Consider the following 27,711-nt stretch of genomic DNA (forward strand, 5'->3'; position numbering starts at 1 on the left):
CTCTTCAAGTATCTGTGGCTCTTTAAGTTGCAAAGCCAGGGCTTCCCTGGTGGGTCCATGGTAAAGAAGTCAATGCAGGAGATTTCTATCACTGATCTGGAAGATCCCAAATGACGCAGAGCAACTCAGCTCATGCACCACAACTACTGAGCCTGTGCTTTACAGCCTGGGAGCTGCAACTTCTAAGCCTGCGTTCTGCAGCTACTGAAGCCCACGCACCCTACAGCCCGGGATCCCCAACAAGAGAAGCCACCGCAAGGAGAAGCCCAAGCACCTCAACTAGAGAGTAGCCCCCACTTACCACTAGAGAAAAGCCCATGTGGCAACGAAGACCCAGCACGGCCAAAATAAATAAATAAATAAATATATAATTTTAATTAAAAAGTAAGTTGCAGAGCCATTTCCTGTAAACTTCTGGACTCGGGAGAAACACAGCCTCAGTGTATCTTCCCAACAGAACTTACCTATGATAAGGCCTCCTTTCATGACTTCACTACAAAAAGGGAGGTCATTCTGACAAAACAAGAGCCCTGGCTTCAGCCCTGAGCCCGCCTTGGTCTTGATGCGCTCTATTCTATGCCACTCCTCAGGGCCCCCAGTCGCCCTCCACTGGCCATCCTCCCTGAGGCCGGGATCTCTGTCCTCCAGGCCTCAGCAGCCCTCCCAGGAGCACCTGCCTGCTCTCGTGTTCCTGGGCTCAGAGCACTCCTGTCCTCACCCAACATCTGGCCATCAAGGTCCAACCCAAGACTCTCCTCAGCTTCCATCACCGCTCCTGGCCTGAGGAGAGAGCAGCAGGAGCCCGGGGGCTGTCAGAACCCTCCCAGGCACCCTGAGTTCATGGTGTGGGACAACTACCCTGCACCAGGGCCTCACAGACACCAGGTTCCCTGCTGACATTTGCTATAGGAAGTCCCCCAGGTGTGAGACACTGGTGGCTTTCAGAATGGAAGGATACCACTGTTCCCAGTATCCAACCCACAAGGCATCTCGATCTGGGAGGGAGCTCCTACGCAGAAGTGGACAAAGGACGACTGTGAAGAAGAAAAGCAGTTGCTACGAATCACATAGAAAACTGACTCCATACTCCACAGTCTCAAGGCAGGCAAAGCAGGTAGATTAGGGCAGGAGCCCAAGATATTTCATGTTGTTCCTAGAGTTCCTGAACCCTTGGTTACGAGGAAAAGAGGCTTCTCAATCCTACAATAACTTAAAAAACTCAGAGGAAGCTGGTCCTGGAAGTTAACTGACACACATGTGAGCTCACACACAGGCAGGCCAGAATTCAGTGGGATCCATGGGAGGCAGGTCTGAAAGCAGCAACAGACATCCATAGTCACATCACATGTAAATCTTGTGGACAGAGAAGGTGGCCACAGGAAACATCAAGTGATATTAGTACATACCTCTCTCAGTGATGAAGGAAGTGTGATATCCAAGGGGAAGTGAATGAGGACCATGAACACTTCCCTGCCACCCACTGGCTGAGCGGCCAGCTCACCATCCTCAGACCACCCACCCAAGGTGGTTCAGGCCAGGCTTCATTCCCAACTTGGCTGCTACACTCAATTCTTCCCTGCTCCATGTTGTAATGAATTAAAAGCGAAACCAATAGGCTCCACAGCAGAACGAGCAACTCTCTCTCACCTTTCCTTCCAAAGCAAAGGGCAGAGACACATCTGGGAGGCGGTGACATCTCCACCCAAGTCCAGCCATTCCAGAGAGCCACTGCCGCCAACAGCCTCTCCGACCTGTGGACAAGGAAGGAAGCCTCATCGCCCCTGTCCCAACAGATACAGACACAGCTCAGCTCCCCCGCCAGACAGGCGAAGCAGGGAGGTCAACAGCTACGTGGAGAACACCATGCGCTCACCTGCCTCCTCTGCCGAAGGACGGCGGCCTCTGCGGGGTGGTTGAACCGGAACTTCTGTGCTTTCCCCAGGGTTATGACTGCTCCTGTGGCATAGACACCAAACTAAATTCAAGCCACAGCTCATGTTCTGAGTACAGTAATGTGCAGGGCACTGTTCTGGGGGACAAAGTCCTACCCTCAGTAAGGTGATCACTTAGCTGAGTCAATAAGATCTGCACTCCCTGGATATCGTACAGCATATGCATTGAACTAATGAGATAAACAGGAGAAGCTCTGGTATTCCAGGGGAAAGCAAGTGGAGCTCCAGGTGGAGCACTCAGGGAATGCTTCATGGAAGAAGGGGTACCCAAGTTCACCCACAAAGAACACAGAATCTAAATAGATTAATAGTAGTAGTAATAATGGCATTAATCATCATAATGAGTATTTTCTGAGTGAAAGAACACTGTTACACAGATTAGCTCATTCAATCCTCACAATGATTCTATTATTATCCCCATTTTCTAAATGAGGAAATTGAGGCTCAGAGACCTTCCCAAGGATGTACAGCTAACAAACACAGGTACTAATTTCAGAGAGTCATTCTCTACTCTGGGGCCCTGTACTTGGAATTTCTCTATTTACAGGAAAAGGAGCGTATTAGGAAATCTTCAGATCCCTGGGTGCAGAGGCTGGTGGTTCCATTCTTAAAGCCTGCTTCACTGAGCCCTCTGGATCTGGCTCCTGAGAACAGAGCTGGTCCACCACTCATGCCAGCATAAACTGGGCTGTGGGTAGTCCTACCTTGGGTGAGACGGCAGGAGGAGGTGACCTCTCGGCCGTTGACTGTGCAGCGGGCCCCGCGGGCAGGACGTAGGATGACGACCCCACAGGCGCTGGTGATAGTGCAGTGGTCTCTCTCGATCCACTGACCCTGCAGGACTACAGATGACGGAGGCGGTGGGGGTGGGGGGTCACTCAGGTGGAGGCATAGCCCAGGAAACATCTCCACCATTCTTTTGATGAGATCAGAATCCACTTCTGGAAGATCTCACACCATGACAGAAGAGGCAGAGCCACCACCTGAAATCACCCTGACCCAGATGGCCCCACAGTGTGCGTCTCCTCGTCTCATGTCCAAAACCCACAGCCTGGCAGCAAAAGAGGAGCAGCCCTTCAGGACTCCAAGATTCCTTCCTCTCAGAACCCTCAGCTTCCTCGGAAGAAACCTGTCAGGCATGAACACCTACACAGAGCATCAGACCCATATGCTGTCACTCACCAATGTCCTGTTCCTGCTCTGAGTCAATCCTTCCTATTTTTGTTGTCCCCTCCTAAATGGAAAAACAAAGCCATTTTAAGGAGAATAAAAAGGGATGCAGCCCTGCCCCAAAGGAGAGTCCACCTGTTTGAGCACCGTCACTGTCTCCCCATGCCCTCCCTAGCCTCCTTTCCACACCACTTCTCAGCTTTGGTCTAGGCTGCTCTGACTGCTCTGCCCACTCACTATGCAGCCCAGGATGCCCCTGGGAAGGTGTGGGCAAAACAATGCAGGACAGAGCAAAAAGCATTGAGCTTTTTGCAAAGTGAATCCCAGGGACGGGGGAGCCTGGTGGGCTGCCGTCTATGGGGTTGCACAGAGTCGGACATGACTAAAGCGACTTAGCAGCAGCAGCAGCAGCTAGCACTGGCCAGCTCCTTTCTGTTCTGTAGCCTCGAGTTAGGCAGTCAGAGCTTCTCTAGTCTGAGGAAGTGGGCACATGAGTACGGCTTTCTCCCAGGTACTAAGGTTAGTGTGGCCCAAGTTTGGTCCAAGTCAGTCTCAAAGAGACATGCTTTCTATGACGATGTATGGAAGCACAGGATTTTTACCTTCTTGATCCGCAGATGAAGTTTAACAGACACCAGATTCTAAGAAGAATAAAGCACAAAAAGGAGGAAAACACATCTAGAATCAAAAAAGACTGAAAGAGAGTATAAGAGAGGAGCTGGAAACTGGAGTTAGTATCAATGAATCACTGGGTTAGTAGAAACTGTAACAAAGGAGTTTAAGAGCACACAGCTCTGTTTGAGGAAGGCAGTGACGTGGCAACAGAGATGCAAGTCTAGAGCTGAGTCTAGAGCTGTATTTATCATTTACTAACTATCCCCTATGTACAGGGCACCGCGCCGAGTGCTTTACAGACATCTCTCATTTAGTACTTTAACACCCAGAATGTAGTATTATGATCCTCTGCACAGAGGAGGAATCTGAAGCTGATAGGAAATAAGCTGCCCTGGGGGCCCACATACTACACAGGACAACTCTGGCTAGAATTCATTTCTCTCCTGGTCCTGTGCCCATGCTATTCCAACCTCACCAAACCACCTGCCTGGTGACTGATGCTTTTTAAGTGACTAGAAAGTTCCATGCTAGGCTTCACTGTCAGCAGCCAGAAGGGAGGGCCCTGCCGCTCTCCCAAAATCACTTGTGAAGAAAGACTCCTGGAAGTAATAAATGAGGATCTGGCTCTCTCCCAAAACCCAGAACCCAGGCTTTCCTGCTTAGCCACTGAGGATCACATGAGCCAATGGATGCCGGTCTCCAGACTCCACCAGCCAGAATGGAGGGAGAGGGGTCAAGACTGCTCTCGAGGGGTCAGGGTCAGCCCCAGTGATGAGGCACATTCCTCCCAAAGGGATCAAGGCCACAACACATCCCAGCCTCTGGATCTGCAGAGCAGAAACCACCCAAAACGTGCTGGCATCTCATTTAACGTGGGCTGAGCCAGCACCTGCTGCTCCTCTGCTGCTTTATGCCTCTTACTTGGGAGGAACAACAACACAAAAGCAGTTATGAGGGTGAAGTCCAGGATATCAATAACCTGTGCTCCTCCCACCCTTTTGCTGCTCACTCCCCACCCAAGCTGCCTCCCGAGGTGACTCAGGCAAACAGCTCCCAGGCCATTGTTAGGGACTAGGTCTGGGTCTGGAACCAAGTTAGCAAATAAAAACTGAGAATCTAGAATGAATACTGTTATACTACTACCCAACCCAGGATGTAAACAAATGAAAAGGGGGAAATGGGTAAAAACCCATAGAAATGCCAGGATTAGAAGTAGACTGAGAGACTTCCCTGGTGATCCAGTGGTTATAAATCCACCTTCCAATGCAGGGGATGTGAGTTCGATCCATGGTCTTGGAACAAAGATCCCACATGCCTCAGGGCAACTAAGCCTGCATGTTGCAACTAGAGAAGCCCACGCACTGCAACCTAGATGAGCCTCCCCACCAAAAGTAGACTGGGACCTCATGCCTAGGTTCATTATCAGTGTGTGAGGGAGTGAGTGAGTCTCAGTGCACTGACTCCGCAAGGATGCCAGTGACCCAGGATCATCCATCTCCCATCTCCAACTCAATCTGCCCTTCATCCTTCAACCCTCTGCTGCTACCCTAACTCTGTCACATGATGTCTACCTTCATCTGCTCACTCCACATCCAGTCAACATATCACATCAGTTCTACTCAAATACTAAGCGTTTTATTCCATCTGGTCTCTCCTGACCTCCAATCTTTCCCTATGGCTCTGACTAATGGAACGATCGATTGCCTTTGGTGTTTAGATTTGTTATTAAAGTCACAGCCGTTTCTGCCTGGAGCGTTTTCACTGAGATGATTTATGCTGTGTCAAAAAAGAAGCTACTTTAACTTTCTGTCTGGGAGGCTCAGTCTCCGACAACTTCCCTGAGGGCTCAACCTCAGAACACAGACTTGCTAATAAGTGCATGAATCTTATTGAGGTCTCCCCACCACAGACACTGCAGCAACAGCAACCTAATTTCTCCAGGGATGAAGGCAGCATCACATATCCCCATAAACTCTGCTCCTTTTAAATGTCAGTTTAACATGCTGGGGACAATTATGAAAATGCAGATTGGATTTCCAATGAGCATAGGGCTCCTGGCCACATACAATATGTTTCCCTGGTGGCTCAGATGGTAAAGAATCTGCCTGCAATGCAGGAGATGCAGGTTTGCTCCCTGGGTTGGGAAGATCCCCTGGAGAAGGGAATGGCTTCCTATTCCAGCATTCTTGCCTGGAGAATCCCATGGACAGAGAAGCCTGGTGGGCTACAGTCCATGGGGTTGCAAAGAGTCGGACACAACTGAGTGACTAACACTTTTACTTCAGTGTATGTTTAGCCCATCCACGGGGACTGTCCTTCTACAATAGGACAAACACTTTTGATGAGGACAGGATATAAGACTCTACCTACCATGTGTCACTAACTCTCAAAATGCTTCATTTAGAACTATGGTGGCCTCCAGGTGACAAAGAACGACGGGAGCCAGGTCTTTGCAGAAGGGCTTCACGTCACTCTATTTTCTCTGGGTGCTTGCATGTCGCACCCTGGTCACCCTTAGCCCACCAGCTCTCCAGAGTTCTGCATGCTTTTAATAAACTTCCTAAATCAACTTCCTCTCTTCTTTCCCAGGCAAACCTAGTAATGGAGAAGGGGGGTTGACTGAAGTGGGTAAGTACTAGAAGGGAACTGTTTCTTATCCTTTGATCCCTTTAGCCCCTGAAAGCCATCTGTGAGCTGCTTGTATCTGCGGGGAGCGCTCAAGAGTGCTGGTGGAATTATGAGGTTGGGATTTCACCTCCAGGAGTGCACTCCTGTGCTTTAGGAAGCCAGAAAAAGAATATAAGCGCATCTTTCTTATTTTTAATGAGGAAACTGAGGCACAGAAAGCAAAAACAAGAGCGACAGTAGTAGCAGCTGAAAAACAAATTCTGATTTCTAGTTCTGATTTCTAGTCTTCTGCTCTATTCATACAAAAATGAAACAGGTCACAGTTGGTGGGCAGGCCTGGCTTCCTGAGGGCAGTTCCGCCGCCTCGGCTGCCACTGGCCTTTCCCTCCTGCACCTCTGGGGCCTGCAGCTCAGGGAGGGGGGGTGCACCCGCCTGCTCACCTTGAGGTGATAGAGCACGACACCTGTGCTGAGCACGTCGTCCTCCAAGGCCATCAGGTGTGGCAGGCTGGAGTCAATGACCAGCCCAGCCTGCCTCTTGTTGATGTCCACTCTGTAATGTTCCACGAGAGCCTGCCACTCATTCCATTTCTGGGCCCAGTCTTTAGACAGCTGGTCTGTCTGTGGAGACAGAGGGGTGGTCTTGGACACTCAGCACGAGGAGCAGACAGTGTCCAGTGCCATCCTGGCCCATTTCCAGGCATCACATCCTCACTTTCCTCCCCGGGGACTATTCAAGGCCCCACAGAGGCCCTTGCACCTCCTCTGTAAGCTCTCTGTGCTTTCTAAGTTTTACTCAATAGTTACTACTAATTTTATAAATAGAAATTCAATAAATGTTATTTTTAAAGTTTTCTGCAATGAGCATGTATTGTTTTTAGGGGGGAAAAAAGCACCATAAATGCTATTTTTGAAAATTAGTTGGGGGACTTCCCTGGTAGTCCAGTGGCTAAGACTCTGTGCTCCCAATGCAGAGGACCTGGGTTCGATCCCTGCTCAGGGAACTAGATCCTATATGCCACAACTAAAAAATCCATCATGCTGAAGATCAAAGATCCTACGTGCTGAGACTAAGACCCAATGCATCCAAATAAATAAATAAATATAAAAAAAAAATTAGTTGGGATATGAGTCAAACATCATTTAAATTCCCTTCTTTGCATGACCATCCTGTGTTATCTACACTGGGAGTCCTCTTGTGACCTAACACTTCCACTTGAGTTCTAATATAAGTTTGCGCACCCCTCAAAGACCCACAAAGCACCAATAGCAGTCTCCCCAGGGAGAATGAAGGCTATAAAACTGGTCCAAAAGACCATGCAATAGTAAAGTAACAGCAGCAGTAACAATAAAACACTGACGGCTTACTATGGATCAGGAACAGGATTTTCTTTTCTTTTTTTTTCTAGGAACAGAATTTTAAAAATAAATATACTAAGGCTTAGAGGCCTTAAGCAGGAGAAGGCAATGGCACCCCACTCCAGTACTCTTGCCTGGAGAATCCCATAGATGGAGGAGCCTGGTAGGCTGCAGTCCATGGGGTCGAAAAGAGTCGGACACGACTGAGCGACTTCACTTTGAATTTTCACTTTCACGCATTGGAGAAGGAAATGGCAACCCACTCCAGTGTTCTTGCCTGGAGAATCCCAGGGACGCGGGAGCCTGGTGGGCTGCGGTCTATGGGGTCGCAAAGAGTCGGACATGACTGAAGGGACTTAGCAGCAGCAGCAGAGGCCTTAAGCTAACCCCACTGGGGAAATGTGAAGGAACAATGTTGAATAAAGGGTCCTTTTTCCTTCTTGTGGTAGAAATTGATGTCAGGGCAAGAAACTTCCTTTGGGAGTGAAGAACTGAGGAAGACCAGAAAAGGAACTAGATTCAGCTAACTCTTAATCTTATAAAGAAGAAAATTTAATTTTTTTAAAAAATTTATTTTTAATTAAGAAAAAAGAAATCATGCCAACTTTAGGTACAAGTATTTTATGATCCTAGAAATATTCTTTTCTTTTTTTTGGTCATGCCACATGTTTTACAGGATCTTAGTTCCCCCACCAGGGACTGAACCCATGCCTCCTGGAGCAGAAGTACAGTTCTAACCACTAGACTGCCAGGGAATTCCTGAAACATTCTTTTTAATATTATAATCATTAAGTTGAAGTTCGAAAACTACAGGATACCTATGAAGGGCTGGCAGAGGTGAGTGGCAGGGCACACTCCCCTGAAGGTGCTGCAGAGGACACCTCCCCTCTGGAGACCTTTATCACCCACTCCTACCTGCCTAAAGTTGTAAGGCCAGGAAGTGGCAGGTTCAAGTCCAGTCTGCCAGCCTGTATAATGTAAAAATGCTAATAAGCCTGGAATGAAGCAAAAATCAGAACATATAGCTAAACACAATTTTTGAGAAACTTCTGAATATCTGAAGTAGTCTTAAAGTTTCGTTTGAGTAACAAAATACTAACATAGCCAGTTATGTTATACTGTATGTTATATTGTAATAACATACAAGGATGATGCAGTGGAACACTAGAAGTGGGGACATTCATTTATAAGACCTAAATCCAACCTGTCACCAAATAATGCCTACCACTTCTTCCTTTTAAATGTCTCCAGGAATTACCATTTGATTCAATCTCCCCAAATATACTCACCCTCACAGGGTCACAAAAACAGTCTCTTTCCTTGTTGGTCTCTCTGTTTCCAGGCCTCAATCCATCCTACATGCAACTGTCATATTAATTTCCCCCTATATACTCCTTTATCATGTCACCAGCTTGGTTTAAGAAGCTATGAGTAACCTGCTTATGTCAAGTACACACCTCCTAAACCGGCCCTCTCCTCCCCTCAGTGCCTCTATCAGGAGCACGTATCCTGGCTGGCTCCAAGGTCCTCACACTGCATGTGTCCACATGGTCTCTCACAGCAGCTCTTCTCTCACTTCTGTGGCTTTGCCTCTGTCATCCCTCCCTTACCCTGACACCTCAGCCCATCTCCTTATCTAACAGACCTTATCCATCCTCCAAGGTCTAGTTCAAATTCTCTGCCTTCCTACTCCAGCACTGAAGCTGTCAATGAAAGTTCCAAGCCACCATGATTTCTTCCTTCTGAAGCTCTTTCCATCTAACTCACGTAAGTTACTGCATTGAATCATTCTCTAAATGTGCTTCCAACTAGACTGCAAGCCACTTGAGGGCAGGGACTTCTCTGTGTCTCCTGCAGCATCAGGCTGAACACCTATTTGGTACTCAGTGACTACCTGTCATTTAGTTGATTTACTTATTTACTGGAAAATAATATTTTTCTATGTTACTGTACTGTCTGAAAGGAGTTATTATGATCCCCTGAGAGAACAAAGCAGAGTCAGAAAGCCAATCAGCAGCCCTAAGACTAACATCCCCGAACTCAAGGCTCAATGGAGACAAAAGTTTTCTCTATATAGAACCTCTCTGTCCTGATGAGGGAGCAGTCCTGGCCCACGAATGATGGAGGGAGGTCAGAACTGTTCCCAAGGTGAAGTGAAGCACAACAGAGTGCCCCCAACATACCCACCTTCAATTCATTTTGGAGAATCAGCTCCTTCAGGTTTTCATCCTTTCCCTCATGCAATGAATGGAAGTTTCTCTGTACAAAGAGAGAGATGTGCTTCATGGGCCCCACCCTTACTCTTAGGAAAGAAAGGTGCAGATAAAGGAAAGACCTTATTGTTAAAATCAGAAGCAAATCAGAAGGCTAAGTATTGGGCTCAGAGTGGTACAAAGAAGGAGAATTCGAGGTAATTTTTTCTGGTAAATTTTTCTGGTAATTTTTTCTCACACCCTGTATCTGCCCACATACAGAACAAGGGTCATGCAGGCCGATGCCCTTTGGACAGCAGAGATGATAGAGTAAAAGGGTGCCCATCCCTTCTGAAACTACACAGGTAATCATAGCTCCTGTCCTGTCTCTGCTCCCACTCTGTTCTTCAAGCATCACCTGACTGAGAACACAGAATGCAGCAGGGCTCAGATCCTCTGCAGAAGAGAAGGGTCTCCTGAGGACAGAAAACTCCTGACGCCCACATACCAGCTCAAAGCTCAGCAGCATGGCTTTCAGTCTCCCAATCTCTTCCCTGAGTTCTCTGATCAACTTCACATTTGCATCCTGAAACACAGGGAGAACTCGGTCACCACTGACTGATATGAAGGCCCAAATGGCTATGAGGTGCTACTCGCAATGAGCTTGGAAGAGGCAGATTATTCCTTTGGAGTAATTTCTAGGGCAGTCTTTTCAAAGTGTGGTCCCAGGACCAGCAGGAGCTTCACCTAAGAGCTAGTGAGAAATACGAAATCTGTGGACCCCCATTCCCTACAATGCCCCTGCTGCTGCTAAGTCGCTTCAGTCGTGTCCAACTCTGTGTGACCCCATAGACAGCCTCCTACCAGGCTCCTCTGTCTCTGGGATACTCCAGGCAAGAACAGTGGAGTGGGTTGCCATTTCCTTCTCCAATGCATGAAAGTGAAAAGTGAAAGTGAAGTCACTCAGTCATGTCCGATTCTTAGTGACCTCATGGACTGCAGCCTACCAGGCTCCCCTGTCCATGGGATTTTCCAAGCAAGACTACTGGAGTGGGGTGCCATTATAATGCCCTAACACCTACTAAATTATAAGGTCTTCAGGGCTGATTTAATAAACCATCCAAGTGATTTTGATACACATTGAAATTTCAGAATCACTGCCTTAGAGCAGGACATCAGGCAGGTAATACGAACACCAGAGTATGCTAATCTTCCAGTATTATGTGTGACTAAACTTAGTGCCTAATTATTGATACACTGCCCTTTAAAACAGTCCACAGATGAGCTATACGTGGGCCACCCATTTGTAATTCCTGCCCTGGAATTTTTTACCAAAACTCAAAAGCAAATGAGGAACTTTTAGAATATTCTCATCATTAATTCAGCTTTAAAGGCTAAAAAATTCTTCATATGCCACTTTTAGCCCAAAACAGAGATGTCACTGCAATTTGCATATGAAAAAAGGCACAAAGCAACATAAACTCAGAATAAAGGCAGTAAACACAGACACTCTTAAGTGATCTTTCCTCCAGTGGCAATAGTGTACCAGGGATATTAAGATCAACGGCCATAGGGAAACACCTAAAATAAATTATTTTAAAAGGCAACTGGATGAAGCCACTTGGGATATGAGAAAAGAAAGAATTTTGCTCTCTCATCACTTGGAGAACAAGTCTGGCCACTGGGGTGAGTACAAGGAGAAATCAATGGGAGGAAAACCGGAGAACTTGTTGTGAGCTGTAGGAAACCAGGACTTCAGAGGGAGGTCTCACCTCATTTACCCTCGGCTTGTTGATGATGTTTTTGGCATTGGATGCATATCTCAATGTACTCATGGTCTCACTGTAGCTAGTGTGTGCAGGAGAAACGGCTGGGGTAGAAGCAGAAAGTTAAAACACACGCCGAGCCCTTCCCACCCAGCCCATGACCACTGGCCTTGCTGCTATCACCCAGGCTGAATAAGACCCTTGATGAAATGGGCAGCCATGGTCCTTACTCTGAGGCAGAGCACCAGACCCAACACAGAACAAACTCCACAGCCCACTCACTGGCAACCATGATGGTTCTGGAGTTGCCTCCGAGGCTGTCCTTCAGCAGCCAGGTCAACACCGAGTCCCGGTAGGGGATGTATGACTGCCTCCGGGAGGGTCCCGCTCCACTGCTGGTCCCGGAAGGAGAGCTAGGGAGCCCGCTGTCACCACCATCGCTAGCTGCACTGTTGAGGCTCTGGCAGCTGTTGAATACCTGAGAGTTCTGGGCTTAAGAGACAATAATAAAAGTGGAAGAAAAAAAAAAGTAATTATGAAACAAATGCATTAAAACAAAGCAATGGCTGGAGAACACAAACATCATACTCCCTAATCCCTTTCTGTCTATGTCAGGAGGCTTTAAATGTGGGCCCTGAATTAGACCCTGGACTCAAGCAATGGAATATTGAAGACACATAATTTCTCAGTCTCTCTTCTTTTTGTAATGAGTGGTAGGATGATGGTAATGCTGTAATCAAAAACCATAAATATCCATTTTTCATGCCCCAAACCAGAAACTTTATTAAAGAGAACCTTTTAAGTACCTAGCCTATTCTGGCAAAATGAAAACATGTGAATTGTTTTCCAAAGTCTCCCTCCCACTCTGGTCCTCCAGGTTACTGGCAAAATACCTAAGGTGGAGATGACGATTCCCAGAGTCACAAGAGACTTGTTGATATTGGCTCCTTCAGTAATCCGGTCCTTACAGTAACTGGGATCTGCTCTTTCACTAAAACACAGTAGATGAAAACAGAAACAGAAGCAAACAAGAAGACACTATCCTTTTAACACTGTTGAAAAACACTATCCATTGTGTTGCCCTTCATGTAAAAGATCCATATAATAAATTCCCCTTAGAATTCAGTTCCAGAAATAATGTTACCGTCATGCCATGAACTGGCATCCTTCTACATCCCAGGCAATAAAAATCAAATAATTCATTACATTTGGCTGTCAAAGAACTCTGAGCTAAAAGTAATACTCATTTACTGTAATGATACCAATATAGCTTTCTGTTATATACCATTCTCCTTTTCTTTACTGTTTTAATTTCACATGTTAATGGCTTTATGGTATCTGGGTCATTAACAGTTTCAAATTCCTTATTCAAATAAATGGGAAATATTAAAAATTCACACTTCCAGTTGGCTGATACAGTTTCTTTCAGAAAGCACTTAAGCTTTTAAGGGAGTACTGTACCATATTAATTATTTAATAGTTTTAAAATAAGAAAATTTGCCTTATTTCATGTTACACTCTTTTCTGACTACATTATTCCTGAAAATTTCTTCTTTCTAGATATGTAAATGAGTAAAATTCATGCTTTCATCTAATACTTTTTAAAAAGGTAGTATTTTATCCCCAATACCACAATGTTTTTTAAAGCTTTTCTTTTTTCTGAAGAGATGTGTAGAGCTGCATAAAATCAATACTAGGTCAAAGGAAAAAAGTGTGTTCAGTCACCTGTACTTAAAGCACCAGTTTTCCATCTTGGCTGCACACAGCCTCACTCCCCTTGACTCCACTAATAGTCTCATTTATTTCATCTGAGGTGCAGCCTAGGCACTGGGACCTCTGAAAGGTCCAGGTGACTTCAGTGGGCAGCTAAGATTGAGAGCCCCTAACACAGAACTTCTCAGCCCTAGAAAACTATAATTTCTTAACCTAGCATTCAATTTGTTTCTTTTGTAATTTTTCTCAGGATGATTGAAATGTGTAAAAGGTGGGGAAAAGTTTATTCCCTGTAAAATGGGCAAGAACAGGGTCATTGTCAAGGAAATAATTCCACCTGGTTTTGAGATCCTAATTTACCTGCCTGCTAGGTCCACAAGGTTGATCTTGCTAGCGATTTCAGAGGGGAGGTTGTTCTCCAGGAATGCCTGAGGGATGAAATAGATTTAGAATGTCATTTGGAATGACGTGTTGTTGTTTTCCCCACAGACCCCCTCCTAACCAAGATGATATTCGGATTTTTAGCCAATTCACTCAAGAAATCTGTATTCTAACTTCCTCTGAACCAGACGAGCTCTCAATATCTGACAGGCACAATTAGTAAGCCCTGGGTTCTTCCTTCATTAAAAATATGAGCAAAACTTCCATAGAGTAGGTAGGCAACCTCCTCCCCATCCCCCACAAAGTTTCCTGAGCACAATTTACCAGGTAAATACTCAACTCTGCTCTGGGAGGCTCTGACTCATCAGTAGAGATCCACAGCAGGTGGCGGTGTGCTGGGCAGGGGGTTGCCTCTTGTTAACCTCTCACAGGCTTCCCTGGTGGCTCAGACAGTAAAGAGTCTGCCTGCAATGCAGGAGACCTGGGTTTGATCCCTGGGTCAGGAAGATCCCTTGGAGAAGGGAATGGCAACCCAAGGAAGATCCCTTGGAGAAGGGAATGGCAACCCACTCCAGTATTCTTCCCTGGAGAATTCCAGGGACAGAGGAGCCTGGTGGGCTGCCGTCTATGGGGTCACACTGAGTCAGACACGACTGAAGTGACTTAGCAGCAGCAGCAGCAGAACACAGCCTAAGTCACAGCATGTTATTAATCTGCTGGGCAGGACTCTCTCTGTGTTTTAAGCAGGGACATCCAGTCCTCAAGAGCAAAACTATGCTGGCTTTTTTTTTAATTCAATATGGGATTTTTGTTGTTTTATTTTAATGTTGTGCATCCATGGCCAAAATCCAGTTTTAAAACATTTCCAATAACTTCCCAAATTCCCTCAAGTCTGTTTGCAATCAATCTCCATTGTCATCTCCAGCCCCAGACCAACACTCAATTTTCTATCTATAAATCTGTCTTCTCAGGATATTTCACACAAACAGAATCATACAATGTCTGGCTTCTTTCATTGTGCATAATTATTTATAGATTCATTCAGATTGAAGTACATGTCAAAAGCTCAATTTTATTGCTAAGTATTAATAGTATCAGCTATATGAATATATCATGGTTTGTTCATCCATTCACCTCTTAATGAACATTTGGGTTGTTTCCAGTTTTGAACAATTACTAACAAAGCTGCTGTGAATATTTGTGTGTAAGTCTTTCTATGGCCATATGATTTCTTTTCTCTTGAGAAAACACATAGGAGTGTAATGGCTGAATCATATGGTAGGTATGTGTTTAATTTTTTAAGAAACTAATTCTTTTTCAAAGTTGTACCATTTTACATTCCCACCAGTACAATAATGTATGAGAACTCCAATTCCTGCGCATCTTGCCAGTATTTAGTATAATCATTCTTCTTAATTTCAGCCATTTTAAAAGGTGGGCAGTGATAGCTATTTGATGTTAACTTGCATTCCTCTAATAATTAATGATGTCTGCATCTTCTCAAGTGTTTAATTGTCATCTGTATATTTTCTTAAGTATCAGTTCAAAATTTCTGCCCATCTTTTTGAGTTGTTTTACTGAGGTTAGAGAGTTTTGGATCTATTCTGAATACAAGCCTTTTATCTGACATACATTTTACAAAAAGCCTATCTGTGGCTTTTCTTTTTATTTACTTAATAGTATCTTTTGAAGATCAGAAGTTTTAAATTTTGACCCATTCCAAATTGCAATTTGTTCTTTTGTTCAATTTATATTTATAGTGCCATTTCTAAAAATACCTTTGCCTAGTCCAAGGTCACAAGGTTCACCCATGTTATTTTTCTATCATACAAGTTGAATGTTTTAGGTTTCACATGAGTGTCTATGATCCAGTTTGGTTAATTTTTTAATAAAATATACATTAATGATTTTCAACACATTTGCTGACTGGTTTTGGCCACCATTATTTTTTTATTTTTCTTATGCCTATTTTCTCTTCTTTCTTTCTAGGATTCCCATTATACTTATGCTGACACACCTGATATCCGACAGGTCTGTGCAGCTCTGTTCATTTTTCTTCAATTACTCTTCTTCAAATTGAATGATTTCTATTGTTTTATCTTCAACTTCATTAATTCTTCTGACATCTAAAATTGACTCTTGAGTCCCATTAGTGAATTTTTCATTTCTGTTGTTATACATTTCCATTTCCAGAATTTCCCCCTTTAAAATAACTTCTATCATTTTATTGAAATTCCCTTGAGTCATAATCAGCATGTTTTCCTTTAATTCTTTACAACATGGTTTCCTTCAGCTCTTTGAACATATTATATTAGCTGCCTGGAAGTCTTTGTATGCTAAATCCAACAAGTGGAGTACTTAACAGGCAGTTTCTAGTGACTGTTTTATTTTCCTAGGTGTGGGCTGCATTTTCTTATTTGTTTTTGCATGTCTTAATTTTTGGTTGAATACCAGACATTTTAGATAACACCATAACAACCCTGGATTCTGATCTTTTTCCTCTTGAAGGTGATAGTGATTGTTGCTTTGTCTGTCTGGTAACCTGCCTGTACTAAAGCTCTAAAATCTGACTCCTCTACAACATGCAGCCAAATTCAGCTTTTTTCCTTTAGTTGTTTTTAATTTTAGGCCTGGCTTCTAGGGGGCCACCAGTGTCTGCATACCTTAATGTTGAGCCAAAGATTGGTCAGAAATTGCAATTAAACACCTTGAGCCAATAGACTTTTACTCTCTGCTGATGGATCTATGTGTAAGCTGGGAAATTCACTAAAAATTCTGGCCACTTTAAGTTTACTCCAGCATTCAGTAGCCAACAGGGCCCTCTTGTGTCTTTTCTGCACATGCGTGCAGATTCTGTCAGTCAGGGCTATATGGGCACATAGTCTCTGATGCCTATGTGTACAGCTTCCATTCAACCCAGGATATGTGAAAATCTTATCAAGCTCCCTATGGCCATATCATCTCCCAGAATTCCCAGTTAAACCCCCAGATAATTTTCCAGTTCACTTCTTGCCTGAAGCAGATCTACAATCTCAGGTTAATGGAGCCACTGATCTCCTTGTTAGCTTGCCACCAAGATCACCCACTTTAACTGACAATGCTCCCAATCAAGTGAACCCCTCGAGCAGTGGCAGCAACCGAGCTGCTGGCTTCCACCATCTGCCCTTCTCTGATTGAACTTCCTCACTGACAAAGATTGGGGTGTGGGTGGGGATGGGAGCAGCCCAAGGGAACATGCCATACATTTGTACTCTTGCCAGAAATTCAGTAGCTCTCTTGAATACATGCTTCTCAGTTTATATGGCTTTGATCTATTCTGAAATACTTATTTTGACAGTTTTGTCTAGGTTTACTGTTGCTTTGGGAGGATAGGATTTGTTAACCTCCTCACTCCATCATAATAAAAGTGAATCTTCTACTTTTTAATTTTAATGTGTATTTTCATTTCAATCTTGCTTTATTTTAAATGCCCAGACTGATCATATGGATATGAAAGTGCTTTGAAATGTTAAAAGCAAAATGTTAGTCAAAGATACTTGATTAGTCTTTATGAAATGCCTCTAGCCATTCTGGGTGAGCAGCTTAGTAGATTATGTGTAGGTCCTACTTATAATATTAGGTCATATCAGAGGACCTATAAAGGGATGGGCAGAAAAAAAGAAACAGGAAGATGGAAAATTAGTCAAAAGGAACAATGAAAGGAAGAAATCTGAGCAAACATTTAAGTGGTAACCAACCTGTGTATAGTAGATAGTGAAGATGGCGTGGGATCTGCTGCTGGCTTCATGAACATGGGTTGCTGCTGTGATTCTGTGTACACAAGGGAAGAAAATTAGGACAAGATTGCTTATGCATGGTGGATCCTTAAGGATCCATGGGGAACACAAGAAAAAATGTTAGTGCTGAGGTTCACAAGTGAGGATCACGAAACACCAGTATTTAGTCTTTTAAAGTTAGGAGAATGGTCCCAAGAGAGCAGAAGCAGTGTTCCAGGTACTGATATCTGAGAACAACAGTGAGTATAACTTCATAATAAACCACAATTAGAACTTTTTTTAAGCAATAGAAGTTAAAAATCAGAATGGAAAGGTGTGATACTAGAGAATCATCAACCTGGAAGAATTCCCTAAAACAAACCTATTTAAATTAGACAAGTAGATATGGAGAACTTGTTGGAGAAGAAGGCTCAAAGACAGCGAAAGTAAGTCATTATTAAGAATATTAATCTCATGGTGCCAGGAAGGGCTTTAAAACTGAGATCTTGAATTACATGAACATCATGCTTAAGCCAGGTGAAGAATGCACAGTCTCCCTGAGAGATTCATTTCAATGGTGACCTTTAAAGTCTGAAGAGTCCTCTCTTTATCTAAATCTAAGTCAGTCAATATGGCTTCAGTTTAAGACCAACTCATTGACTTCTGTTCTCAGAGAAGTTACAGAATTGAAGAGTTAAAATCTAGAGGCTGGTCAACTGAAGGATAAAAAGGACAAGGTGAAGCCTGACACTTAACAATTAAGGAACTCAGGGTACCCTGAAGACAGGAAGTAAGTGCTTCCAGGATAGTTCTATGAAAACCAAGGAACAGAAGTTTAAATTTAAATCTTTTCCTTTATGTTCAATTAACTCAGACATGTTATTAACAGGGGACATAGAAGACTCCAAATTCCTCAGTTTTTTTTTTTTTCAGGTGAAAAAGGCTATTTGGGGGGCATATATTAATAACATTGTGGGTATTCCACAGTAACTAAAAATATAGAGTATTATCATAATTTACAATAGCTTTTAGGAGAGTCTACAGCACCTAGTATTTCATAGCTGATTCTAAACAGTCTTTTTGAGTAAACTTTACATGCTTCCCAGATGGCGCAGTGGTAAAGAATCCACCTGCCAATGCAGGACATACAAGAGACATGGGTCGGGAAGATCCTCTGGAGAAGGAAATGGCAACCCACTCCAGTATTCTTGCCTGGGAAGTCCCATGGACAGAGGAGAGATGGGGCTGCAAAAAAGCTGGACACGACTTAGTGACTCAATAACAATTACAGTATGCAAAACTTTTCTGGAACAAAAAATGGTTTTCTGAAAAATTTTAAACTATATTGTACTATAGTATCTCTATCAAGGAAAGGACAATGCAGGCAAGAATCATTTCTTTGATGAAAACAGCAGAAATTGTGTATTATAAGACAAAACATAGGGTAATTTTCTGGGCTTACTACCTAGTATTACTATATCCAGGACAAACTCCAGCTTCACCACCAGTGAGAAGAGCATTAAATCTCAGCCATGTCCCCCTACCCTGGGTACATTTTTGTTCTGACAAAGGCCTCCTGATTGTGAATGTGGGGAGCTGCAGAGAGAATCTATACTGCAAAAAGGCAGTGAGAACACAGGAAAGGAGAATGAGACTGAAAGAATGACAGGGACAAACAAACCTGTTACCTGTTTGCTATTCCCTCCTCCAAGAGTTGAATTACTTGCTTATAGTTGGTAACTACGTGTTGAGATAAACCTATCAGATTTGTGAGGAGGAAAAAAGAGATTAAATAAAATTTTTTGGCAAAGTTTAACCTTTTCTTGTAGGTAATTAAATTTATTATCCTATTTCATATTAGCTGGCAGACAAAAATTGAGGAACAACTTAATTCATTCAGATAATGGATTAAATGAACAAATATTTACTGGGAGCCTACTGTCAGGCACTGTGACAGTCTCTCTGGAAACATCAGTCTCTACGCTCCCAGAGATTATAGTCTAGAATTCATATAGTGGTTATGCTAACAACAAAAATAATAATAATAATTCCTTACAAACAGACTCATGGACTTTGGGAACGAACCTATGGTTGCCAGAGGGAAGGATGAGGGAAAGGAAAGTTAGGGAGTTTGGGAGGGACATGTACTCATAGCCATACTTAAAATGGATAATCAACATGGACCTACTGTATAGCACATGGAACTCTGCTCAGCGTTATGTGGATGGGAGGGGAGTTTGGGGGAGAAAGGATACATGTATATGTATGGCTGAGTCTCTTCGCTGTTCACCTGAAACTGTCACAACATTGTGGGTTATCAGCTATACCCCAAGATGAAATTAAAAGTTTAAAAAAAATCCTTAGAATTGTACTATATTTAAGTTATAAGAAAAGTTCTCATGAATTACTTCATTTGGCCCTCATCAAATTTCTGAAGTAGATAGGGCCTAAATGCCCCACAAAATGGTGGACTCAATTTGACATACAAAACACAGTACACGTGTCCTTATCCTCCCACAGTTTACAGTCATGAGAAATCATACAAGATAATGTGGCCAAGTGCCACAGGAGTAGTAAGATAATAAATGCTGAGGAAATCAGAGGAAAAGTCAGGGCAAGCTCCATGGAGGAAGCGAGACTTGAATTTAGCCACTGGAGAATGGGTAGCTTTAGATAAAAGGTAAGGAGGCGCTTAAGGGCACAAAAGTAAATCTCTATGGCTGGTTACCCACCAAGTCAAAAAAGGCCTTCACAACTGTGCTAGAGAATCTCTTTATTAGAGATTCAGGAACCAAAGTATCTTCATGGGCTCATAGCTGAATATAATTACACTAAAAATTAACATAATTAACTTGAACACTGACTGGATTTTTTATCTTAAGGAATTATTATTATTATTTAGATGTGATAATTTTGTGAATGCCATTTTTTTAAAAAAAAAAACATTCCTTATCTTTTAGGGCTACATATTAAAATATTTATACATGAATTGGTATCTGGAACTTGCCTCAAAATAATATAGAATGTGGACAGGAATGTAGATAAGGCAGAATTTGCCAAGAAGGCAATGGCACCCCACTCCAGCACTCTTGCCTGGAAAATCCCATGGATGGAGGAGCCTGGAAGGCTGCAGTCCATGCGGTCGTGAAGAGTGGGACACGACTGAGCAACTTCACTTTCACTTTTCACTTTCATGCATTGGAGAAGGAAATGGCAACCCACTCCAGTGTTGTTGCCTGGAGAATCCCAGGGACGGGAGAGCCTGGTGGGCTGCCATCTATGGGGTCACACAGAGTCGGACACGACTGAAGCGACTTAGCAGCAGCAGCAGCAGCATTGGGTTATGGGTTTTGTGAACATGGGGTTCATTACACTAGTCTATTTTTGTTCAAAATGTTCAAAATTCTCTATAAGAAAAAGAACTTTAAAAATTTAACCAAAGATAGAGACCCTCCATTTTCAGTAATGGCAAATTAGATAATATAAACCAACACTTCTGCCAAAGACTGTTAGAAACAGTTGGACAGAATATAAAAGACATCAATGTGAGGGCACAGAGGGATGACCAGATAGTGAAATTTTTTCAGGCCATATATTGGGGAAGGATGGAAGCCCAAAAACATCAGGCCAGCATCTGCAGACATTATCCCTCTGAGAGCATTTCCCATATCTTGAGAAGTGGCTGACAGCAGTTCTCCTGACAACCTCACAGATACAGAGAGACACAGACTACACAGTCCAGGGCCCATGTGGGCCCTGTGGCACCCCACCTCTCTGAGTTGGAAACTTAAAGGGCTAAAACACAGGAATAAGTTTGAATTAGAAGTAAACATTTTCTGAAGGGACCTCAGCTCAACTTTGAACATTCTTAGTCCTTCACCTGGACTGAGTTGATTCTGGATTCCTAGCGTGTTTGTGCAGGAACCTGGCACAGGTAAACACGAGTCTTCTCCGCCAGGAGATATTATTGTTCTGCCTCTCAATTATTTCCACAAGCAATTTAGCAAATATTGTCTGGCACAAAACCGTAACACACCAGCACACAAGTAGATCTGACAACATAAGTGAAAATTAGCAAAAATTACACAGACTATCTAAAGAGACCTAAAACAGATCCAGATCCTGGAGTTATAGCAACTTTAAAGTAACTCTGCTTACTATTTTCAAGGGACTAAAAACAAGATTATAAAAGAGAAAACTGGAAACTATAACAAAAAGATCAAATGTAGATTTGGGAAGTGAAAAGTACTATAAGTGAAAATAAGAAATCAATGTGTAAGTTTAACAGCAGGTTAGATACAGGTGAAACATATGTCAAAATCATATAACCAAAATAAAGCCTAGAGAGCCAAAAGATACAAAATATAGAAGAAAGGGTAAGAATCAAAAAATATATAAGGAATACGTCTAATAAACCTGTAATTGGAATTCCACAAGGAGAGAGTGGGGTAAAAGCAATGTTAGAAAAATGTTGGAAGTAATGCCTATCTGTATAGCAGAAATTAACACAATATTGCAAGTCAGCTATACTTCAAAAAAAAAAAAAAAAAGAACCAGGGATCCTAGGAGAAATGGCTGGTTCAAAGATTGAGGCAGGGAAAGTAGATGAGCCTGGAACACCTCCTGTCAGAAAGCAAGGAAGTGCTCAAAGAATGATGGTGATATGTCAAAAAGTCATATGAACACACTTGAAGGGGATTCCATTGGCTAAATCCGGGATAATCGGAGCATCAAAATAAAAAATAATAGTAACATTTAATAGGAAACATGAGTCTATGCCAACATAAATAAGTTAATAAATAAACTGAAAGTTAGATGAGGATAAGACACACACGATTTTACAGTTCCACAACCAATAAACACTTGTTGACTACAAAAGGAAAATAGCAATTTCAGAGTAAAGAGGCCTGGCAGGTATGACCTTAGCTAAGAAAATTAAAAATAATGAATATAGACATATCAAAATTATGCACCACTTAATGCTGTCAAGTTCATGAAGTCAAGTGAGACCAAGGAGCCTTTCCAGCTGGAGAACACTAGAGAGAGACACTAACCAAAGGCAACTCTGGACTCAAAGCAACAATCAATGGGACAATTTGTGAAACTTAAATGGGTGTTAAGGATCAGATGGTAGTAATGAATAAAAGTTAATTTCCTGATGTGGATTTCATGTTGTAACTACACAGGAGTACTTCTTGTTTGAAATAAAAATACCCTAAAATAATCAGGGTATATGGGTCATTAGGTTGGCAATTTACTCTCATATGGTTCAAGTAAAAAAGTTCTTTATACTAGCAACTTTTTCAAAAGTTTTCTTCAAGATTAAAAAAATAAAAACTTTTAGAAAACTAAGATAAAGAGAGAATTTCCTTAACCTGCTAAGGTAATGCTTCTGAAAGTGGCTGCACAGACTGGAGTCAGTTCTCAAACTGTTATTGATGTGTGATGAGATAGGTACAGAAATTGAAAGCGTTAGAAACCTTTACAACAATATGACAGACTATATATCTTTTAAATAGAATAAAGAAGAACTGGGCTTACAATTAATATGTCTTTTACTTTTTTCTAGTAATTCATCTTCATTTTATCAAAGTATTGGTTTGCCATGGATAGGAATTTTAAAAAAACAAAACAAAAACTGGTCCTTCCCCCTAGACAGTCTGAGAAGTGTATGATACGAGTATCTATTAACAACACATGGTATTGAAAATGGCCTTCCCAAGTGGCACAGTGGTAAAGAATCTGCCTGCCAATGCAGGAGATGCAAGAGAACGCAGGTTCAATCCCTGGGTCAGGAAGATCCTCTGGAGAAGGAAATGGCAAACCGCTACAATATTCTTGTCTGGGAAATCCCATGGACAGAGGAGCCTGGTGGCTACAGTCCATGGGGTTGCAAAGAGTTAGAAACGACTGAGGGCACATGCATGCTATTGCAACATCATAGTAAAATGTTGAAGTTTTTCCCTGGGGACAAAACTAAATATTGTTACCATTTTAATAGGGTTCTAGTTGGTGTAGAAAGACAAGGAATAAAAAGGTGTAAGAATTAAAAAAACAATAATACTCCTGTTATGTGCAGACTGAATACAAAGAAAACACAAACAATTTTTTTCAGAGTCCCAACTACTCATTTCCAACAACCTCCTGCTTTGTACCCATCCCTGTATATTAAGATAAAGGCCAAAGCAAAAATATAATACTGTCTTTGCCTCACTTATTATCCCTTTAGACCCAGTAACCACTGGGCTCTTATGTATGCTTTGGACAGGGCTCTGTACATTTCAGATTTCAACTTAACCTGTCATCTAATTAATGAACTTTTTAATGAAAAATAAGAGGCTACTCCTTATCTTTCCCTGGATTTAGGCAGCTATCAAGTTCCAGCTTATGGTTCTGAACTAGAACTACAAATTCTTTACATTAAAATTATAACTTCTTGTATTTTCATGTTTCCCATGGCACCCTGAATAGAATAGACATCTAGCAGGTACTTAATAAATTCCTATAGATTGGTTTCAAAGCAGAAACCACTTTCGGCATTGGAATCATGTTCACAGAATGTATGAGCCCAAAGATAGCGAAATACAGACAGACAGGCAGACAATGAAAATAAATGAAGAAAGCAAGCAAACATTTAAAAAAAATAAAAACTGCCAGGAGCCAGCACGGGAGTCCCCACCCATAACAAGGTTATGTGGGAGAGTTCTGGTGGGCAAAGCGAGCCAGAACTCGAGGGGTGCCCCTCTGGGCCTGCCTGAGCGTCTACCCCAAAACCAGAGTCTGCCCGCTTTACTGCTTTGTGCTCTCATCTACACCTCTGACTTTACGGGGGGCTGTCCCCCAACCACCATCTCTCTCTCTGAAAAAGAGTTAACTTACAGCTCCAGTTAATAAAGTTTCTGGGTGTGACAAGAGTGTTTTAGTTCACAAACCCCTCAGATGGCTCTCTAATTTGCCTGACAGGCTTACCCAGACTCCTACAGCTATGCATACGATTGTTTACAGTCTCCCAGCCTCGAGAGGCATGGGAAGCTTAAGATATTCAAATAGTATAGAGCCTCTCAGAGAGTTAGAAATTGTCAGAACAGAACTAGTAGAAGATTTCATTGTTGAGCCAATGCTTGCTGCCAAGTTTCCACATCCCCTGTATTGTATCCTTGGAAGTGTATTAATTAATATAGTTGGTATGTAGAAAAAATAAGTTGTGGCCTTGGTGTTAACAACTTTAGACCCTTAAGGTAATAAATTCTTTCCTTTGTTGTAAACCCATTGCACCTTTGCCCTATAGGAATGCAACTTTAACACCTTCGGAGGATGGCGCCAAACTTTAAAATAATTACTCTTAGAGAAAATAAGTCTTATGGTTGACAAACCTTTGTCAGAGTCATAAAATGTTAACAGGCCTTCTGGCCAAAAGATGATGTAAATCACCTAAACCATTTGTATACGATAAATTTACAGAAAAGAAAGCCTGGTCTCAATAAGGATCAAAGACTGCTGACTTTGCATGATTTCACACCCGCTATTATCCTCTATGTGCAACTTAGGGTATAAAAGTCCCTGTTGAAAATAAAGCTACGGGCCTTGCTCACCAAAGCTTGGTCTCCACGTGTCGTTCTTTCTTGTTTCCTTTTCCTCCTTGTCTCTTCTGTTCTTTCTTCATGCCAAAATAATTTGGAGCACAGGGGTCCTCTGCGACCACTTATTTGCCTGGGCTTCTAAGACCCACTCGAGAAGGTGCCTAAGGTGGGGCACCTTCCACTATTCGAGAGGGCGCCTGCGGCCTCCGTGGTCAGAGAAAGTTTGGTGTCACAAATTTTATTGATTTCCTGTGTAAACCAATTATTATTGAGCATCTAAAAAATCTCTCAGCCTTTGCTATCCCTTAATCGCCAATGCCGTCATCCTGAGGAAATCCCTGGATCCAACCGGGGCTGGACCCCAGTAAAAAACTTTGCTATAATGCCATCAGAGGGTAGTAATGGAAATAACATTGTTCAGTGTGACTATTCAGGGTCTTGTTTTCCACGGCTGGTTCTATACTATTTGAGCTCATGGCTCCTTCACTAAGAAATAAGAGAAATGTCCCCTATATTTGTAATGATCGAAAAAGTTCATACCGCCTTTAAGAAACATGTAATCCAAAGGACCTAAGAGACTTTTTGCTTGTTTAGAAATATTTCCTACCAAGCACCAAGCCTCCTCCCTCCCCACAAGGGTTCACTCCATGAACAAAGAACGGCGTTCACTTCATCCAAACAGCCATTAGATTTAAGTCTTAGATCCTGTCACCGACCTTGGGTGTATAATCCAAGTTGTACCACCTTGCATGAATTCTCAGGGTTTCAGGTACTACGCCAATCAGGAACCTATGTTCGTAGGTTTCCTATGATCCATGTACAGGATTCTGTCCCATTCTTCTCTTCCAGTCCTAGACAAGGTTCCTAGTTCCAACCCTGCCCCAAGTAGCTGTGGAACTTTGGGAACGTCCCTTAACTTCTTCCAGACTTCATATCATCTTCTGTGCAGTGAAGACATTAGAACTACATCTGAGGTCTCCTCTAGTTACTATCTACCCCCACATTTACATATAAAAACACGTTAAGATAAAAATAAACAAAAAGATGAGAAACTGTGGCACTACTACCACCACTCATGGCCTGCCTTCCAAGTACTGCTTTACACAGAAATGTGTATACACAGATTTTTACAGTGGAAACTCCAACTGGTTCCCGGCAAAGTAAGTGGTATTTTTTTAACCATTGTTTCCAGCTACCAATTAGGATGAAACATTTGGGGAAAGACTCAAGCAGCAGAATTTTTGACTGGCACACCTACTGAGTCATCCATTGGCCATGCTCTAATCAGAGAAGAGACCAGCTCTTGGTCTTTCCTGTCCCTCTGCCTGTGGGGATATTAATAGCATATTGTGGAGAAAAGAGGAACATAAAATTCATGTTATTTATTATGAGCGGCCCGAGAGAGTGAAAGCTTCCCCGACAAAAGCACCCAACAGCAAGGCCTAGTCTAATGGAAGAAGACGAATGGAAGCAAACATCAAATACCAATGTCTGATGAGAAAGCAGCATAGACCCTGCTCCATGTCTGGTGTCTCCCCACGACCCTGACTCTCACCATCTCTGGAACAGGAAGGTACCCCCAAAACAGACCCTGGCTGACGTGGGAATCCGTCCCAAGCCCATTGGACCTGGCACCACAGACCCAATGCTATTCCATGCCACTTACCTCTCGCTCACCATGCTCTAGACACACCAGCTCCTTGAAGTCACCAAGCAACCCCTTCATGCAGGGCTCTGGCCCATGCCGCTCCCTTCACCTGAAATACTCTTCCCCTTGCCATGCTATTCTTCACATGACTGGCTCCTGTGCCCCTCCGGGTCCAGCTTAAAATGTTACCACCCTCCTCAAGGAAGCTTTTCCTGACCACTCCACAAAGATGCTCTTTTTCATCACTGTATCTATTTTTTTATTAGCCTTTATCACAACTGTGATTAGTGCTTGTTGACTAACATTATGCCCCACAACAGTGTCAGCTTGCCTGTCTTTTCTATTTATTGGTACCTACTGGGCTTCTCATACCAGTAGCTGGCACACAATAAGCATTCATTACAAGTTTGTTGAATGAATCAGTGACCATCAGAAGAGCTTCCCAGGTTTTGGTTTGGTCTCTGACTTCCAGGACCATAGTGGCTCACCTTGCACATAGGGCCCCATCTCCGGGTGCTCCCTGACCCGCAGATTATAGGTCTTTTTTTGATCAGACTGCTTTAGCAGATCCCGCACTCGTTCATTATAGATTTCCAGGAAGCTAGAAACACAGAGAAAAAGGCATAAAATTAGATTTTGAAAAGATGTGGGAAAAACACTAAGCCCAGAATCAGAAGGTCCTAGTTCTTGTTCTAGTTCTTGTTCAGAGTATCTCTGATACTCTTGAGACACTGGTCACTCCAGACTTCCCCCTTGAGCCTCTTTCTACATGTGTACACAGGGTTTTTAGCACTGGCTGGCACTACTCCAGTTTCAGGTTTACATTGTGAGTGCTGATTCAAGTTCAGCTTTCAAGAGGCTATTTGAGGATGGGTTTAGGCTGCCATCAGCCTGTGCCTTTATCAGTTCCCTGTTGCGTACAGTCTTACAAGCATGTTTCTTGAAGTGGTTT

General features: G+C 42.9%; 1 protein-coding gene across 11 annotated transcripts in view; it reads right to left on the bottom strand.

The window, feature by feature from the left end:
- The window catches only part of STARD9 (StAR related lipid transfer domain containing 9), a 121,278-nt gene that overhangs the window by 39,274 nt on the left and 54,293 nt on the right, over positions 1-27,711 (bottom strand). For 9 of the 11 annotated variants that reach the window (XR_011465683.1, XM_070378130.1, XM_070378129.1 and 6 more), the window contains 14 exons: positions 27,248-27,360; positions 19,220-19,289; positions 17,514-17,586; positions 13,756-13,823; positions 12,576-12,673; positions 11,965-12,174; positions 11,689-11,786; positions 10,425-10,502; positions 9,912-9,983; positions 6,807-6,986; positions 3,135-3,186; positions 2,657-2,794; positions 1,874-1,956; positions 1,648-1,751 (listed from right to left, as the gene is read on the bottom strand). Coding sequence is in view for 10 of the 11 variants with exons in the window: in XM_070378130.1 (XP_070234231.1) it covers positions 1,648-1,751; positions 1,874-1,956; positions 2,657-2,794; positions 3,135-3,186; positions 6,807-6,986; positions 9,912-9,983; positions 10,425-10,502; positions 11,689-11,786; positions 11,965-12,174; positions 12,576-12,673; positions 13,756-13,823; positions 17,514-17,586; positions 19,220-19,289; positions 27,248-27,360 (1,437 nt within the window). In the remaining variant the exon portion in view is untranslated. Of the gene's footprint in view, positions 1-1,647; positions 1,752-1,873; positions 1,957-2,656; positions 2,795-3,134; positions 3,187-6,806; positions 6,987-9,911; positions 9,984-10,424; positions 10,503-11,688; positions 11,787-11,964; positions 12,175-12,575; positions 12,674-13,755; positions 13,824-17,513; positions 17,587-19,219; positions 19,290-27,247; positions 27,361-27,711 lie in introns of those variants that run through there. The other 2 variants (XM_070378133.1, XM_070378138.1) reach the window with 2 other exon arrangements.

The sequence above is a fragment of the Bos mutus genome, chromosome 10 (genome assembly GCF_027580195.1).
Source record: "Bos mutus isolate GX-2022 chromosome 10, NWIPB_WYAK_1.1, whole genome shotgun sequence".
Lineage (NCBI taxonomy): Eukaryota > Metazoa > Chordata > Mammalia > Artiodactyla > Bovidae > Bos > Bos mutus.